General features: G+C 46.1%; 1 protein-coding gene across 6 annotated transcripts in view; it reads left to right on the top strand.

The window, feature by feature from the left end:
• Positions 1 to 15,388, top strand: part of ITSN2 (intersectin 2) — a 139,248-nt gene that overhangs the window by 120,437 nt on the left and 3,423 nt on the right. For all 6 annotated transcript variants that reach the window (XM_045549160.1, XM_045549159.1, XM_045549157.1 and 3 more), the window contains 8 exons: positions 4,113 to 4,234; positions 5,846 to 5,952; positions 6,828 to 7,011; positions 9,565 to 9,663; positions 11,463 to 11,630; positions 12,060 to 12,275; positions 12,838 to 12,959; positions 13,723 to 13,805. In XM_045549160.1, coding sequence (XP_045405116.1) covers positions 4,113 to 4,234; positions 5,846 to 5,952; positions 6,828 to 7,011; positions 9,565 to 9,663; positions 11,463 to 11,630; positions 12,060 to 12,275; positions 12,838 to 12,959; positions 13,723 to 13,805 — 1,101 coding nt within the window. The remainder of the gene's footprint in view (positions 1 to 4,112; positions 4,235 to 5,845; positions 5,953 to 6,827; positions 7,012 to 9,564; positions 9,664 to 11,462; positions 11,631 to 12,059; positions 12,276 to 12,837; positions 12,960 to 13,722; positions 13,806 to 15,388) is intronic.

The following is a 15,388-nucleotide window of genomic DNA, read 5'->3' as shown; positions in this document are numbered from 1 at the left end:
ATAATATACCTAGGAATAAATTTAACCAAAGAAGTGAACTCTCTCTATAATAAAAACTATAAAACATTGATGAAAGAAATGAAGAGGACACATACAACAAGTGGAAAGATATTCCATGCTCGTGGATTGGAAGAATTAATATTGTTAAAATGTCCATACTACCCAAAGCAATCTACAGATTCAGTGCAATCTCCATCAAAATACCAATGATATTCTTTACAGAAATAGAAAAAATAATCCTAAAATTTATATGGAATCACAAAAGACCCAGAATAGCCAAAGCCATCCTGAGCAAAAAGAACAAAACGGGAGGAATCACATTACCTGACTTCAAATTATATTACAGAGGTATAGTAACCAAACAGCATAGTACTGGCATAAAAACAGACACATAGACCAATGGAGCAGAATAGAGAACCCAGAAATAAATCCACACATCTGTAGTGAACTTATCTTTGACAGACATGCCAAGAACATACAGTGGAGTAAGGACAGTCTCTTCAATAAATGGTGTTGGGAAAACTGGATATCCATATGCAAAAGAATGAAACTAAACCATTATCTCTTGCCATATATAAAAGTCAAATCAAAATGCATTAAAGACTTAAATCTAAGACCTGAAAGTATGAAACTACTAAAAGACAACATTGGGGAAATGCTTCAGGACATTGGTCTGGGCAGTGATTTCTTGAGTAATACCCGCAAGGCACAGGCAACCAAAAACAAAATTGAACAAATGGGATCACATCAAGCTAAAAATTTTCTACACTGCAAAGGAAATAATCAACAAAGTGAAGAGACAACCCACAGAATGGGAAAAGATATTTGCAAACTACCCGTCTGACAAGGGATTAATAACTAGAATATGTAAGGAGTTCCAACAACTGAATAGGAAAAATCAAATAATCCAATTAAAATGGGGAAAGGTTCAGAATAGACATCTCTGAAAAGAAGACATACAGATGGCCAATAGGCGTATGAAAAAATGCTCAACATCATTAGTTATCAGAGAAATGCAAATCAAAACTACAATGAGATATCATCTCACCCCAGTTAAAATGGTTTCCATCAAAAAGACAGGCAACAATGAATGCTGGTGAGGATGTTGAAAAAGGGGAATCCTCATACAGTGCTGGTGGGAATGTAAATTAGTGCAACCACTATGGAGAACAGTATGGAGATTCCTCAAAAAACCAAAAATAGAACTACCATATGACCCAGCAATCCCACTGCTGGGAATATACCCAAAGAAAAGGAAATCAGTATATCAAAAAAATATCTGTGGCCAGGCGCAAGTGGTTCACGTCTGTAATCCTAGCACTCTGGGAGGCCAAGGCGGGTGGATCGTTTGAGCTCAGGAGTTCAAGACCGGCCTGAGCAAGTGAGAGACCCCATCTCTACTAAAAAAATAGAAAGAAATTATATGGACAACTAAAAATATATATAGAAAAAATTAGCTGGGCGTGGTGGCTTGTGCCCATAGTCCCAGCTACTTGGGAGACCTGAGGCAGGAGGATCGCTTAAGCCCAGGAGTTTGAGGTTGCAGTGAGCTATGATGATGCTACTGCACTGTAGCCTGGGCGACAGAAGTGAGACTCTGTCTCAAAAAAAAAAAGTGAAAAGAAACAGATGAAATCAATTTTAATAACTGATTAAGTATTTGATAATCTACAAAGGTTTTTCCCACATTATCCCCATAAAGCTAATGTCACGTATGGTCCAGCTTTAAAACAACAGAATATCTGAGACTTTTCCTATTTTTCCATAATATTATATAGATATTATTATTCCAGATAGAGAGGCTGATGCTTGTGGGTTTTAATATACGTCATTGTTTCCCAAAGTGTGATATGCATATCCCTGTGGTACACAACACAATGATATGCAAAATAGTACCCAGGTGGACTCATTTTATTTGAATAAGTATATATTTGTTGTAATAACTTTAGAAGAAACAACACATTTAACTTCAAATATGAGTAGACCTAGAGAAAAATATTAATAATAGTAGAGATGGAATGAGGATATGGCAAAAATCTTGAAAGCAGAACATGAAGTTTGAAAGACACCTATGTGAGAGATGGGGTAACCTTGGAAACTGTTCTAGTTTCTTCCATCAGAGTCACCTGGCCACTCCAAGCAGCACCATTTTGCTAGGCGTCTGGTTGTCAAGTCTCTCCTTTTTGCTACACGACAGCCTGGTCAGGCAGGCATCCGAATTACAACACTCAGTCTCTCCCCAGCAGAACAGAATAAATACTATCCCCCAAAAAGCTTGATAATTTTGAACATGACAGTGGCACTATGATTTTTTCTTGGTAGCACCAAACATAACCTGCCTTATTTTTTTTTCATGCTGGGAGTAATTATTTTAAGCTGTTGGAAACATCTGCAGAAAATAGAAAAGCTGTCTTCATTGGAACTATCAGTGAGCCCAGATCTATATGAAAATGTATAAAAAGTCAAAGGAAATCAGAAAGAGAAACCCCCTTTAGAAACCCAGTCTGATCCTTGCACGTTCTGCCTGTGGGGCTTTGGGTGTCTGTTCCCATGGCGAGCACTTCCCGCTGAGCTACCTCAGCGTCTACAAGAACACTTTCCTCCCCCCAAGGCCCTGCTCAGGGCCGCCTTCTCCCTGATTGCCTCTCCCTTTCCTGATTGCCTCTGCTGCAAAAGGTCATCCATTCTCTTTCCCAGTTTTTTGACACAAGCCACTTGCTGCCTTGTGTTGTAGCTTGCTTGATACTCCCTGCTGTCAACATAAAACAGAGGGGGAGATTTGTTAAAAGAAACTGTTGTTCGTTCAGGAATGGGCATCGCATGGGAATACACGTCCCCTGGTAAACTAGGAGCATATTCAGGGAGGTAAAGGAAGACAGATTTTTGAAGGAAAAGTGAAGAGGATTACATAATTGTTTTCAGATCATTATCCCTGGCCACAAATATCAGTAACAAGAGTGGTGCCAGTCAGTTGCTGGGCCGATTGTGTGTAAGGTTGCAGTGGCCTTTGTGCAAAGTTGTGGTTTCTGCAGTCTTTTGTGATGGTTCTTGTTATCGGGCATCCATGCGTGAGAACCCTCTCCTCTTGGCCTTCTCTGGCTCTGTTTGTCAGAGTTTTTAACACAATTGACTCCACTTAGATTCTGACAGCTTTCACTGCTTTTGCTTTTTGTCTGAGGAAGGGTTTCCTGAGGTATTCTCCCTGTCACTGTGCATAAGCCCTCAGCTACTTGTTGAATGATTCTGGAATTATGTCACTTCACAGTTTGGCATCTAGTTCAGCCCTGATGTGTCTGTAAATTGATCCAAAGTGAACGCAATACCTCTCACCCTGATGTGAGGCTGCTTGGGATTTTCCTCAAAGTAACTTAGGGCTGGGTACCTGCCGTGTATCCGGATCCGGGAGTGTTTGTTCTAGTGGGTCAAGACAGTGGTCCTGTTGGGAATCACTGGCTCCTGGGAATTTTTGGTTTTATAACTTTAGAACTTTCCTTTGAGAAATCGAGAGACACATTTCTCAAACTTTTTTTTATAACAGTAGCTCACAGTAAGAAAGACATTTTATATCTCCATATACTTAACTAAAAATGTTCACAATACTTACCAAGATGTGGACATAGTTTCTATTTCATTTTTTTAATGCTTGGTCTGACTAGCATCTTTAAAAACTAGACTGGTATAATGACCCACTAATGGCTTGTGACCTGCTATTGGGAAAACACTGGTCTCAAGCATTTGATTCATTTAGTCATTCCAATAACTTCAAAAATGTCTTGAGATGGTGAGATTCTTCACAAGCTCCGCACAGTTCTGATCTCTTTGAGGTCATTTCTAAAAGTCCTTCATTCTGTCATTCCTACTCTGAAAAGAAATGAGGAACGCATTGAAATGTCACAGACATTGCTAATTTGCCATTTGGGGGCTCCGAGAGCGGCTCATTGACGCCGACAGTCTGCATGTGCGAGCTGCTCTGTGGAAGTTAGAAGCGCTCCCTTTAAAGCTGTGCAGCTCTTTGAAAGCAGCATTTGTAAACCCAGCACATCTGCTGATAAATGTCTATTTTCTGCAAAGACAACTAAAATGTTTTAAACTCTACCTTGTTTTTTCCACAGGGTGTGCTGATCTCCAAACACTGGACACAATGCAGCCAATTGAGAGGAAAAGACAGGGCTACATTCACGAGCTGATTCAGACTGAAGAGCGGTACATGGATGACCTCCAGCTTGTCACCGAGGTGAGGGGTCTGTCGCTGACTAGCTCTAGAGGGGTCTGCTGTCTCAGGGCTGCATCCACTCAGAGGCAAAGTCAGGCCTCACTTCTGATGTGGGAATTCACAGATGGTGGCAAGGGCTCTCACATCTTCCAAATGCTGTCCCTGCCCACTGGGTAATGCTTGAGGTTGAAAGTCTCCAATTAGGGTATGGGCTTTTCCCCCAGATTAGGTCATTCAGAGTGAAGAGAGAGGACAAGAGGGCACTGGAATGCCTGACTTGGATGTGGTAGAGGCCCCTTCAAGGAAGCACAGGGGTATAGAGTAGGTGTGAAGGCCCTAAAGCAGACTCTTCCTACCTCAAATTGCTGCTTAACGATATTTCTACTGCTGTTTTGACACCTGATGTTTTCATAAACGTTGCTATTTCCCAGGGAATTTTTGAAGCAGTGAAAGTGTTCACTAAATGTCTGTATTAGTTTGGAAAACCAAATAGGAGCATATTGTAAAATATTTCCCAAATATTTACTGTTTGTTTATGTTTGTGCCTATTAATGGCCAGTGACCTCTAAACTGATGACAGGTGTCCTCATTAGAGTAGCATTTTAAAATGATTTCTGTTGGAGTGAATAAAAGATACTTTTGTTTCCATGGCTTTTAGTTCCCAGATGCATGAAGGCCCTCAGGTGAGACCAGTTAAATTAACAAACCACCTGAAGAGAACAGGTGTTCCCTACACAGGCCCAGCAGGTGCAACGCGTACCTGGCCGTGACCGTGAGAGCGGAGTGGAGCAGAGGCTGCTCTGCATCTGTTCCCCAGCAAGTCGTGCCCTGGGTCGTTCTCCACCGTAACTGCAGGCCTAAATGCCAAGAATGGCCGGGCAGGCACAGAACACTTGTTCCTCTCACATGTGCACTATATTGCGCTTCTCCGCCGATAATGTCCATCTTCCCTCAAGTCTCTGAGCTCCTTGAGAGCAGGAGCTGCACATCCTTCTCCTGCATTCCCAGAACTTAGTCTGGCCCCTTGGCCTCTCCATAAGTGCTCAGTGAATTGGGTGTGTTTATATCCATACTTCCCTGGCCAGAACAGGTGGCCCAGAAGAAAGCCCTTCTTTTTCATTAACCCCCTGCCAGGATCAGCCCTGCTGCTGGTCAGATCCAGTATTATTATTTCCCCTTCAGTCAGCCAACTTCTGAAATGCACTTGGGATCGGCCTTAGGGGGAGCCAAGTCGTTACTCTGGTTCTCTAGTTGAACTTCTCACAAACTGCTCTGCAGAACTCTAAGATGCTCGACCTAACAACTGTCGTGTTTCCTCAGTTTTGCAAACTCTCACAGTGTGTAGGTGCTTCATGACCAGGGCCTTATTTAACCTTCATGACATCCTTATGAGATAGGTATGAGAATGTCCTCTTAATGACGTTACTAGATTCAGTCCTTAGAATCATCCTGGATAGGAACCCAGATAGCACAAAGTAGGGAAAGTCTGCAATATTAAATTGCACAGTCATACACATGCTTGTACAGAAATGCCATCATCTTTTTAGTGTCAGTGTATGAAGACACTGTTTGATGTAGACCACACAGGCTGTGTACTCACGCTTAAGCGAACTTGTTCTGTTTTGAATTTAGGTGTTTCAGAAACGGATGGCGGAGTCAGGCTTCCTCACTGAAGGAGAAATGGCCTTGATCTTTGTTAACTGGAAGGAGCTCATCATGTCTAACACAAAGCTGCTGAAGTAAGTCATGAGCACTACCTGTCATTGCAGCTGGCTACCCCCACAGCCCCGCAACGACACTGTCACGCATAAGGAGCTTCGGCTGTTTTCTGCTCCGTCAGGCCTTCTATTTTATTGTAATTTTATGAATTGCCCTATAACTGTAAAATACAGAATTATTGAAGCAAGTAAAGAAATATAACAAAGACAAAATTAAATCATTAAACAAACAGTATATTAATGCATGATTCCATCATGTAAGATATCCTTGACTCTGTCAGTAGGGTAGTTAGAGTCAGGAGAGAGCTGCAGTCCATGGCCTGGATATAACTGCCCCTTTTGGCAGCCTCCTGAGTCCCCATGTGAGTCCCATTCCTTGGGGTGATTCTCCATCCTTCATGCGTGTGAGGACAGACTCCCAGGAGAAGGGTCGGCAGTCCCAGCTCTTGTGCATCTCTGCCTGCCTCAGGCTGGCAGCTCTCCTCAGAGGCGATGCCTCTGCACCTGCACACCTGGCCTCTGGGGCTCCTGCCCCCCATTTTTCTCTTACAGACTGGAAATTTCCTTCTTATTGGTTCAACCAAGAACAAGTTAGAATTTTTCTGAAGAAACTTTGCTGAGAAGCTAAGGTGAAACCACAACAATTCTAAAGGCCTAGAAACATCCAAGTGTATAGACTTCATTTTCTTTGTCTTTGCTGCCATTTCACCCAGGTTGGCTTGGCCAGCAGAGCTTTTGGACCAAGCTGCCTCCCCTTCCTCCTGATCTTTCCCTCCCAGCGCCAGAGGTTCTTAGGTAACTCACTGGTTATTGTTACCATTGGTATCCCATGGTATTCATCCTTCAGTTACCAAGGATATTTGCTTAGAAACAGAAAGTGAGAGTGTCGTTTTTAGGGCCTTGCGGGTGCGGAAGAAGACTGGGGGTGAGAAGATGCCTGTGCAGATGATCGGGGACATCCTGGCGGCTGAGCTGTCCCACATGCAGGCGTACATCCGGTTCTGCAGCTGTCAGCTGAATGGAGCAGCCCTGTTACAGCAGAAGACAGATGAAGACACAGACTTCAAAGAATTTTTAAAGGTAACTCCATTCTGGGCCTTGCAGGTTTCTTTGCTGGGATAGCAGGCAGGCCAGCCCCGCCCTGAGCCTGGAGGCAGCAGAGTGAGGGGCCAGCAGGGAATCTCAGCAGTGGAGAAGGGCATCCCCATCAGTTTCCAGAGGAAACACAGATACAGCAAGGAATTTCTGATTGCTTGGTGTTGTCTTTCATGTAGCACTGATTTTTCTTGGCACCGGGACCATATTTTTCCCATCTTATAGCAAAGTGTTTTTTTAAGCATACTTACTTATGCTACTTCATACTCCCAAAGAAACAACCAGAATGTCACTTTCTTAATTTCATAAATTGCATTTATTTAATATCCATCTTATTCCAAGAAGAGTATAAAATAGCCTACTTACATGTGTAAAATGCAACAGAATAAAATTTAAAATATAAACTGGAACGAAAAGAAATGAGAGTAGGAGACAAAGATGATACCAGGATATTAGGATTTTACAGAAAGTGCATAAAGGATCCTATACGTATACCAGTAGTGTGCACAGATGGCATCAGAACTTCCAGAAACCTATGAGAAGAGGAGGAAAGGATTGGTTCCATAATGCCATAGTCATCAATTAAACAGGAGAAGTAAAGCTAGAATTGTACTCAGAAAGAGAATACTGCGTTTGGTGTGATGAATCGGCCACCTCCTTCTAGTGATGCAGCAGTGAGCTTCATACAGCTGGTTCTTATAATAGAATGCCACATTTTGAGACGTCATTTTCACTGATGTTCAGTAATAGAAACAATTATTACACACGTTAAAATCGTGAGGGAAATGAAAGTAAAATCTGTTTTCTTACTTTTTATGCATTTCTTTTTGTTTTTTTTTCTGGTTTGTGAAATACTGCATGTTGGAATCTATTACACAGCCACTGCCATACTTTGAGGGAGAATGCATAATTTTAATATTTTCATTACCAAAAAAGAATGGAAAAATAACTAAGAATAAAAATAAGATGTTAGGCCAGAATTAAAATTCTAAAAGGAAAATGGAGGAAGTAATAAAGATAAAAGCACAAATTATGATGTATCCAAGAACTGGTATGTTGAAAAGAATTAATAAAATATAAGTCTGATATTCACACTGAGCAGGTGTCTAAAAATAAAAATATATATAACTCCAATAAATCTAATAGAAAAAGAGAAAAAAACAAGTAATAGAATGGATATAAAGATACCTCTTAAATTAAAGGGTATATAATTCAAAAATACATGCTGATAAATGTTAAAACATTAATAACATTTATAATTTTCTATTAAAATTTGAAAATGGCTCAATAAGAATAGAAAATCTTATTCTTAAGATACTGTTAACCAAGAAGAAAATTGAGCAACTTGCCCCAAAGAGGAGCTGGGTTCACCTGATGGATTTAGTGGTGAATTCTTTCCAACTATAAAGCAGTAGATTATTCTGTATTATAAAAACTTACAGATCATAGGAAAAAAATAGAAACAAAAGGAGGGGCAATTTAAATATGTAGTAATGAGGAGATGATTAGATAAATAGTAGTAAATGTATTTTTAAGTCATTAAAAATGATCATCCTAGAGTACTGGCTACTCTGTTCAGGTACTGTACTAGTACTAGAAGCAAATAAGATGTGGTCCTTGGCCCTCTGGCGTCAGTAGTCAGATGTGGGACAGAGACACCTGAAACGTGATGCCTCTCCCTCTACCGCCCCATGCGGAGGTGTGTGCTGAGGGCAGCCAGGGAGGGTCACGGGAAGGAGGGAGGGCGTCCCAGGGGCAAGCCTGGGCAAGGAAGCAGGACCTGAGCCTTCGGAGGTGAGAAGAAAGGGCAGGGGACAGTAGCAGTAAAGGCTCTCATGTCTGTTACCTGGCACACAGTAGGTGTCTGATGGGTGGCAGTGATTGTCATTAATCAAGCAGAGATGATGGGCACGCAGAGGTGGGGGGATCAGCTGCTCAGACGCCAGAGTCGAGAGTCAGTGACACTCCTGGATATGGGGGGAGGGCTGGATAGGTGGGTGCAGAATGGTGCCACCAGCTCAGACAGAGAGGGAGGTAGAAAAGATGGCTTTTACAAGGGAAGATGAGGACTGCATTTGGGGGTATGTTGAGATTGAGATGCCTTTGGGACATCCAGGTAGGGAGGAGTGTAACGCAAGTGTGGCACTCCAGAGACGGTCTGGGTTACAGAAGCTGGGACTCAGCTGCCGGGAATCTTGGGAAGCTCCTCAGTTGAAAGTAGGTAGAGGAGAAGGACGTGGAGAGGACCTGGAAGGCCAGTGGGCTGAGAAGACAGCCAGGACAGGTTCTAGAAGCAAAAGAGGAAGTTGAGAGCACAGGCTGCGAACAGCATGGGAGAAGGAACTGGGAAGCACCCGCGGGGCTTGGCACAGGAGGTGAGCTATTCCTGCTGTTAACCTGGTATGCATCATTTTGGATCCTGAGTTATTAAAAGAAATTTGAAATCTATGAGGTGGTCAAAGGCAGGAGTATGGCCAATGCTTCCTTTGTTTTAGTTGGGGCTATGATTTCCTCTCAGGCGTCTCAATTGTTTTGCAGAAGCTGGCGTCTGACCCTCGGTGTAAAGGGATGCCCCTGTCCAGCTTCCTGCTGAAGCCCATGCAGAGGATCACCCGCTACCCTCTGCTCATCAGAAGCGTGAGTGTTCAGGCTGGGGAGGTCGGAAGCTCCCTAGAAGCAGGACCCGCTGAGGGTCACAGAGGCCAGATACTCAGGGAGCCTCTGAGTGTGCCAGCCACCCCTGCACGTGGTGCGTCGCTATGGAAGTGCTCCCACTGCCAATGGGCCAGGCACCTGTGTGTGCTCGTGTGTGTGTGTGTGTGTGCGTGCGTGCACAGGAACACACACATACAATCCAAAGGGCTGAATCCTTGAAATGGGCCAATAAGGGAGGCATCTTGTCACTAGGGTAACCGATCATCCCCTTCCAGAAACTCCCCCAGCACCTCAGAGTCGTAAGTGTGTTTGTCCAGGCAAGGCAGAGTCACCTCTGGGTCTCCAGTTGTGGAGCCATCTTGAGCCCAGAGATAGGGCAGAGTCCACTGCATAACCTTGGGCTCCAATCTGTCTTCTAATGTCTGAATTCATCTACCAACTGAACAGTGTTACCTAGATGCCCCAGGAGCCTCTAACACAGCATGTCCTAAACAGAGGTCATTATCATCCCCTTGCTGTATCCTGCTTCAACTTGCTGACTCCACATTTCTTCTAAAATTCCATCCATCTTTATTTTAGATATAAGCAATGTGGGCCTCTTAAGCCAATAAGCCTTATAAGGAGAAGGCAGACTTTGTGAAGGATTATTCCACAAATAATCATTGATACATAATAATTTACAAAGAAAAACAGAAATAATGTGACTGTTGCTTTTATTGATTATTCCTTGATTTTTGGACTCTAAGCTATGTGAACTCAACATAGACCTCACATTACAGATGCCTATACCAGACTGGCCTCTTAATACAGGTCCACAGTCCCTTCACTGAAATATTTTGGGCCAGATGTGTCTCAGAATTGAGAATGTAATTTAAATATCACGTATTATTTTACACCCCATCTAAGCCTGGGGAAGCACTTATAACCAAACACACTAATATTCCTACAGTGAAATACATGAATAATCACTGTAAGTAGAATAAGTAAATACATCTCTTCTGTTCAGGCAATGTTTTGCCACCAAATGAGTACCGAATAAAAACTTTAGGCTTTCAGACTTTTTGGCAAGTTACAATTGTAAACAAAGGACTGTGGACCCGTCCATCCACCTGGAGTGAAAGAGTCCAGACAGGAGTCGTGTGGGATGGCTGTGGTTTCTGGAGGGACCACACAAAGTTGTATTCTGGCCTCTATTCATTTACATTTGTAGCACAAGTAATTTGAAATCACTTCAGAATAAACTGAATGCGTTTTTTCCACATGCTGACGACGTGATTTTATTGTATTTTTCCTGTGGCAGGGGAGTCATTGCTTTCCTCAGATTTTTCAAAAGGATCAGTGACCCTAAAAATGTTATGAACCATTGCTTTCAGCAAGTTAACACTTGTCAAGGTTGCAGCCAGTTTGTATTGGAGGGCTCACCCTGAAGCTACATGGCTTAACAGTGGGGGCAGTGGGGAGGCACCCTCTGACAGACGGCCTGTCGCCGGAACCCAGTCTGAGAGCAGCCAGAGACCCACAAGTGCCAGAGAAGTTGATCCATGTAGCACTTGTCACACCGTGTTGTGACTGAGTTACCTGTCCCTGTCCCCACAAGAACTCGTGCACCGTGAGCTTCTCCAGGGCAGAAACCACTGCCTTGTCCGCCGTGGCGTTGCCAGGCCGGGCACCGCGCCAGGCGCGCGCGGACCGTCAGTGAGCCCTGGACAGACGGGCGCCCGGACTGGCGGGAGGCGAGGGGAGCGCGGCACGTCCCACACGAGGCGGCCGCTCTTTTCCAGATTCTGGAGAACACCCCGGAGCACCACGTGGACCATTCCTCCCTGAAGCTGGCCCTCGAGCGGGCGGAGGAGCTTTGCTCGCAAGTTAACGAGGGAGTTCGGGAGAAGGAAAATTCAGACCGGCTGGAGTGGATTCAGGCGCACGTCCAGTGCGAAGGTCTCGCGGAGGTGAGGCCCACGCTGTTAACTGGGTGCCGTCGGGGGTTCTGGGTGGGGAACCGGCTTCAAGCCTCCCCTGGTGTGGACAGTCTGCACCCAGTTCAGCCCGCGCGCACTCACCGTGCCGCCCCTACCCAGACGCCTCTCGGGTTGTCAGCTTCCTTTCTGTAAAGACAGACTTTATTTTTGGCTTTGAGTTCTTTGAATTCTGCTGGTAGAATCAGCATTCCGTGGGTATAAGTCACAGTTTTCACTGGGCCACTTTGAAGAGTAATAAATGTGTGGATCTTTTGTGTAAAGGTGAGTCATTGTATAATAGTCACATTCCCATCTAGAAGATTCTACCACAGTACCCTCAGGCCCAGGGTACTGCCTTCTCAGGGACGCTGGGTTGGTTTGTGCTGGGACTTAAAAAGTGACATTTTCTTTCTCTTTAAGCAACTTATTTTCAACTCCCTCACCAATTGCCTGGGGCCCCGGAAGCTTTTGCACAGTGGGAAATTATACAAGACCAAGAGCAATAAGGAACTACACGGATTCCTCTTCAATGACTTCCTGCTTCTCACCTACATGGTCAAGCAGTTTGCTGTTTCCTCCGGCTCTGAGAAACTTTTCAGCTCTAAGTCCAATGCTCAATTCAAAATGTATAAAATGGTGAGTGTCGTGTGCCTGGCAGCGGCCTCAGAGGCCTGACGAGGTTCTGCCTTTACCTTAAGGACCTCCTTCCCGCTGAGCCCGAGCTGTGCTCACCGGACACGTCCCCTGTGTCCAGGTGGCTCTCGCTTCCTTTGCCACCTCCCGAGGGAAGGCGCCTGGTGTGGCCGGCAGCCAGATGCCAGCCTTGGATTCTGGCTTCCTCCTGGCAGACATGGCGCCTGGTCCCACTGCTGTCCACACTCAGCATCAGGTCTCCCTGTAAACCGAACCTGAAGCTTGGTTGGTGTTGGTGTTGGTGTTGGTGGGCAGAGGACAGCCGCTGCCCCCGCAGTCAAAGCACTCGGGCTCCGGTTCCTGGTTCCACCACACCGAATGCACCTCGATGTTTACTTTCACAAAATGGAGGCTGTTCCATTTTTTCTGTGTAAAAGACATTAGACGCTAGACCACTTTCTGCTTCTCAACAAAGCTGTTCAGAACAGACAGAACTCTCTCTGGACAGGCGGGTGGAGCGTTCTGGCCCCTCTCACAGCCTGTGTTTTGGCCCTAATTCTTTCAGCCCATTTTCCTGAATGAAGTCTTGGTGAAACTGCCCACAGACCCTTCCAGCGATGAGCCTGTCTTCCACATTTCCCACATTGATCGGGTCTACACCCTCCGAACAGAGAACATTAACGAGAGGTCAGTCCTGACCACGTGTGACCTGCCTTGGACTCTGGGACAAAGCCTGCATAGCTCCCTGTGCCAAACCCACCTCCATCCGTGCTCAAGCCCTCCTCGTTCTGTATCCTCAGCCTCTTAACACATCCCCTCGCTCCAGTCCCACAGTGGGGCTTGTCACCGCAGCCACCTCCTAACACGGTTCCCTGCTTCCAGCCTCTCCGCATACCGGCTCCTCGTGTCCTTCCCACGTGGCATAGCTAACACTTCAGGCCCTACTGAAATCCCTTCAGGGGCTCCCCTCAGGCAACAGTGTGCCCGTGGCAGCTCACCCCTCCTTCCACCCACCGACCGCCGCCCTCCCGCGAGGGAAGTGCCTTCCTCCCCTCCTGGCAGCCATGCTTCCTCCAGCTGTGGCTCCAAAAGCACCTTGGTGATGGCAGTCCCAGGGGAGCTGCCCCTCCTCTGTGCCCACAGTTTCTTGTACAGTAGAGGCCCTCCTGCTGAACTGTCACCGAGGTGGTTAATTGCATCTTCCTTCTCTGGGTCCCCAGCACCTTGCAAGTGCCTGGTGTTTTGTCAGCTGTCAAGAACTGTGAGAAATTCTCAGCTCGATCCTCTTTTAGCAAACGAGTCTTTGGGTTGAACTAAGGTTAGCTCTGTGATTGGGAACTTGTTAAAGCCGAGGTTAGCGAAAGAGAAAGGGCTGGTGCTGAGCTTTGGGGCTCCGGAGCCCGGGAGGTGTGTGGGAAGCCGCCAACGGCTGCCTCTGCTTCTCCCGCAGGACGGCCTGGGTCCAGAAGATCAAGGCAGCATCTGAGCAGTACATCGACACCGAAAAGAAGAAACGAGAGAAGGCTTATCAGGGTACTGCGCCCTCTCCTCCACCATCCTTCTCATCTGCCTGGTCCTGTCCTCGCCCAGTGCCACCGACCCTCCCTCTCCCACGCAGGCTGTAGCACATGCTCCCTTTCCTCTCTGCCGCCCCTCCTCTTCATTTCTGGAGTATTCTTTTTTCAGAGCTGCTCTTAGTATACCTCTCCTTGTTTAACTATCTTCCCTCTTGCCTCCCAAATTAAGGGCAAATTTCCTACCCAAACTCAGGGCCCATCCCGAGTAAGACTCGTGCCCAGCCCATTTCCCACTGCCTTCCGTGCCCAGCCCGTGCCGCTGCCAACCGACAGCCGTGCTGCCCTGCCAGGCCGTGTCCGTGCCGCCCTCCCCCTGGGTGCTCCACCCCAGCGCGGTTCTTCCCGTTCTCCAAGGCTCGAGTCCAACACTGCCCCTCCACAGCTGTCCCCAACACCCTAACCAGCGCAACTTCTGTCCGGAGCCCCCGCTGTCCCCGGGTCTGTGATTGTACTCTGGACTGTAGTCCTCTGTTGCTTCTGCTTGAGTCCCCAAAGCCCCCGCTTTTCTCCCTTAATGAGCATAAGCTCCCCGAAGGCAGCTCTGTACCCGTGCAGGGCCCACACGTGACTTGGCCGCAATGGGGCTCCATGTTTTATGCCTTGATTGTGTCCCTTCAGTTCATGGGACAGATCATTCACCTGCTCAGTGGAGCTGCAGTGGTCTTTGTAAAGCTTTCCCCGCCCCGCCCCGCCGTGGCCCTCTGCCCGGAACTGTGGCGGCTCCCACATCCTTCCCCAGCCTCCAGCTGCACCCAGGCCCTTCTGCAGCACCTCACACCGTGAGGCTTGTGCCCTGAGCCACTCTCATCTCTGCCGCCAGCCCTGCCCAGCCCCTCCCCGCAGCTTTCCTTCCCATCCAGGCCTCTCACTTAGGTCCCCGCTGCTGTGGGTGCAACTCTTTATGTTTTTTTATTCAGGTTTCCCTTATTTTGTTAAATGCTCCTGAAAGGTATGTGTAACTCGGCTTTTGCTAATTGAATGTTATTTTAATGGTACTTTAAAACTTGCTATTAAAAAATCAATGATTGAATCATTTTGCAAAGTATATAATGATCTCTTAGTTGGCTAAAGACATAAATCAAAGTTTTTCTCTATGAGTTTTGCTTCCCATCGATATCTGTGTCGTCATGTGTCATTTGTGTGTTCAACTCTTTAGACATTTATCGATTACTTACTTTGTGCCAGGCTCTGTGCTAGGTTTGACGGGGCCTTCAGAGATGAACAAGGCCCAGCCCCTGCCTTCAGGGGGACTGAGTGCAGGGTCTCAGTGAAGCTGTGGGCACAAGTGAGGGCTGGGCCTCTTCCCACAGAGGAGGTCATACTTGCCCTGACTTTGAAAAATCATTAGCTCACCAAGCATTGTCTTGGTTAGTTTTGTTTTTTTTGTTTTTGTTTTTTGTTTTTTTTTGAGACAGAATCTCACTCTGTTGCCAGGGCTAGAGTGAGTGCCATGGCGTCAGCCTAGCTCACAGCAACCTCAAACTTCTGGGCTCAAGCAATCCTACTGCCTCAGCCTCCCGAGTAGCTGGGACTACAGGC

Source organism: Lemur catta, chromosome 4 (genome assembly GCF_020740605.2).
Source record: "Lemur catta isolate mLemCat1 chromosome 4, mLemCat1.pri, whole genome shotgun sequence".
NCBI lineage: Eukaryota > Metazoa > Chordata > Mammalia > Primates > Lemuridae > Lemur > Lemur catta.
The sequence above is the reverse complement of the archived record's forward strand: the minus strand, read 5'-3'. Positions and strand labels throughout refer to the sequence as shown.